General features: G+C 39.2%; 1 protein-coding gene across 1 annotated transcript; it reads left to right on the top strand.

Moving 5' to 3' along the window:
- The first annotated feature begins 433 nt into the window (after positions 1-433).
- LOC132558755 (uncharacterized) lies at positions 434-1,378 on the top strand. The gene has a single exon (XM_060223353.1). It carries the CDS (start codon positions 434-436, stop codon positions 1,376-1,378), a length of 945 nt encoding a protein of 314 aa, XP_060079336.1.
- The last annotated feature ends 373 nt before the right edge of the window (positions 1,379-1,751 follow it).

Below are 1,751 nucleotides of genomic sequence, written 5' to 3'. Positions count from 1 at the left end.
GAATATGATATCAATGTTTGTAAATTAGTATCATGTGCAGAGGGCTCAGCGTAGGAGAGTACGGACGTATTGTACTGTAGATAGGCCTTGTCATGTCATAAATTACTAAGCTATAATCATTCTACACGATTCAAGTACGAGTCGAGTGTAGTTTTCTATACTTCTTCCTGTAATATTCGTATCTCATGTGAACGTTCCACAGGTAAATAAAGTAAATAGTCATTTGAACTTATCCTGATATGCACAAACCTTCGGACAGTTAAAGGGATTAAACTCAGCGCAGTGACAAAGGTATGAGATTTTTATAGACTACGTTATCACGGATCATTATTTCAGAAGACGCTCACTTCTAGGAAATACCCTTGCCTTATCTCTTGGACTTTGTGAAACAAGGTAATTCGAAAAATTCGTTATCCTGACGATATTATCAATCATGGATACTGCGATTGCAGAGATAAAGAAAGCAATCGCCGAAGAGATGCCACATGAAAGTTGTTCTTTCACTCTCTGTAAAGCTAGTGTGTTTCCACCAACGTACAGATTCAAAATAATCATGAATAGCGATGCTGATTTTGATGAACTCTCTCACATTCGAAATACATTTCGTCGCTTGCAAGATGACCGCGTTCACAGCAGGGATTATCCTTGTGCACAAAGCTCAAATCAAGAATGGAACCAAGAAAGAAAAATAATCGAATTTGACATCGTTCCAGGGTTTCTCCTTCAAACAGATTTAGTTCCTAATCCGGACTCTTGGATTCCAATGACATGTGACAGATACGCTGTTATGAAATGGATCCATAAAGAACGTTATGCAGATGATTATCCTAGCCCTGACTTGCTCTGGAGGGAAAGCACATGCGGATACGAGAAACATATCATCGATATTAGCTGTAGAAACGAAAGGTACCTCTACATCCTCACAGCTTGTAGGGTTTTAAAGGCTTACATAGACGGCTCTAGCGGCTGTTCACAGCTTTCAAGTCTCCTGTCGTCTTACCACTTGAAGAACATTGCGATCCACTGCATTCTTCTGCAGATTAATATTTCCAGCGTAAAGGAAGCTTTGGGCTACTTCATGATTTTTCTGGAGATAGGCCTTGAAAAGGAGTTCTTGCCACACTATTTTTACGGTAATTCAAATATCGCTGATATGTTTTCAATGCTCTCACCAAAGATCGGCAGTAAACGTCTCAATCTGCTGAAACATATCCCAGGAGATCATTTTGTACAGGCTCGGCTTTCTCTAGGACGGATGCAAGCTGACTTGCGCCCACTTTACGCCGAAAGCTTTGAACTTTGTAACCCTAAGAAGATAGATTCTTTCAGAGAACTCTGCTCTGTGTATGATGAAAGCGGTAAATGCATTTTGATGTAAAAATCTACAGAATACACTGACCAATAATTCATGGAACACTTGTAAAATTTAGAACATTGGTGTTATATACAAGCTTATATGGATTTTTTTCCCGCTTCATTAGAACAATAACATTTAGAGTAGTATTGTACATGTCAAAGACTGCAATTCACAACTACACGCTGGTCTGGTGGGGAGAGCATACAATATTACTTGGCCGGAAATTTGGACCGCCTCCATTTCGCTTGCGTATTATAAGTCATGCTAATCGGAATGCATGGACAATTTGGCATAGAGCATGGGTGTCTCTCTCGCTTGTTCTAGCATTTATATTTCTTCCTACTGTCCACTTTAACATTAAGTATTTTAATGGCTAATAAATCATGTAACCAAT

This window comes from Ylistrum balloti, unplaced genomic scaffold, assembly GCF_031769215.1.
Source record: "Ylistrum balloti isolate Yb309-2 unplaced genomic scaffold, AGI_CSIRO_Ybal_v1 Utg370822, whole genome shotgun sequence".
In the NCBI taxonomy this organism is placed as follows: domain Eukaryota; kingdom Metazoa; phylum Mollusca; class Bivalvia; order Pectinida; family Pectinidae; genus Ylistrum; species Ylistrum balloti.
The sequence above is the reverse complement of the archived record's forward strand: the minus strand, read 5'-3'. Positions and strand labels throughout refer to the sequence as shown.

Excerpts from the sequence above, each read along its gene's own strand:
- LOC132558755 (XM_060223353.1), top strand. The coding sequence starts at position 434 with ATGGATACTGCGATTGCAGAGATAAAGAAAGCAATCGCCGAAGAGATG.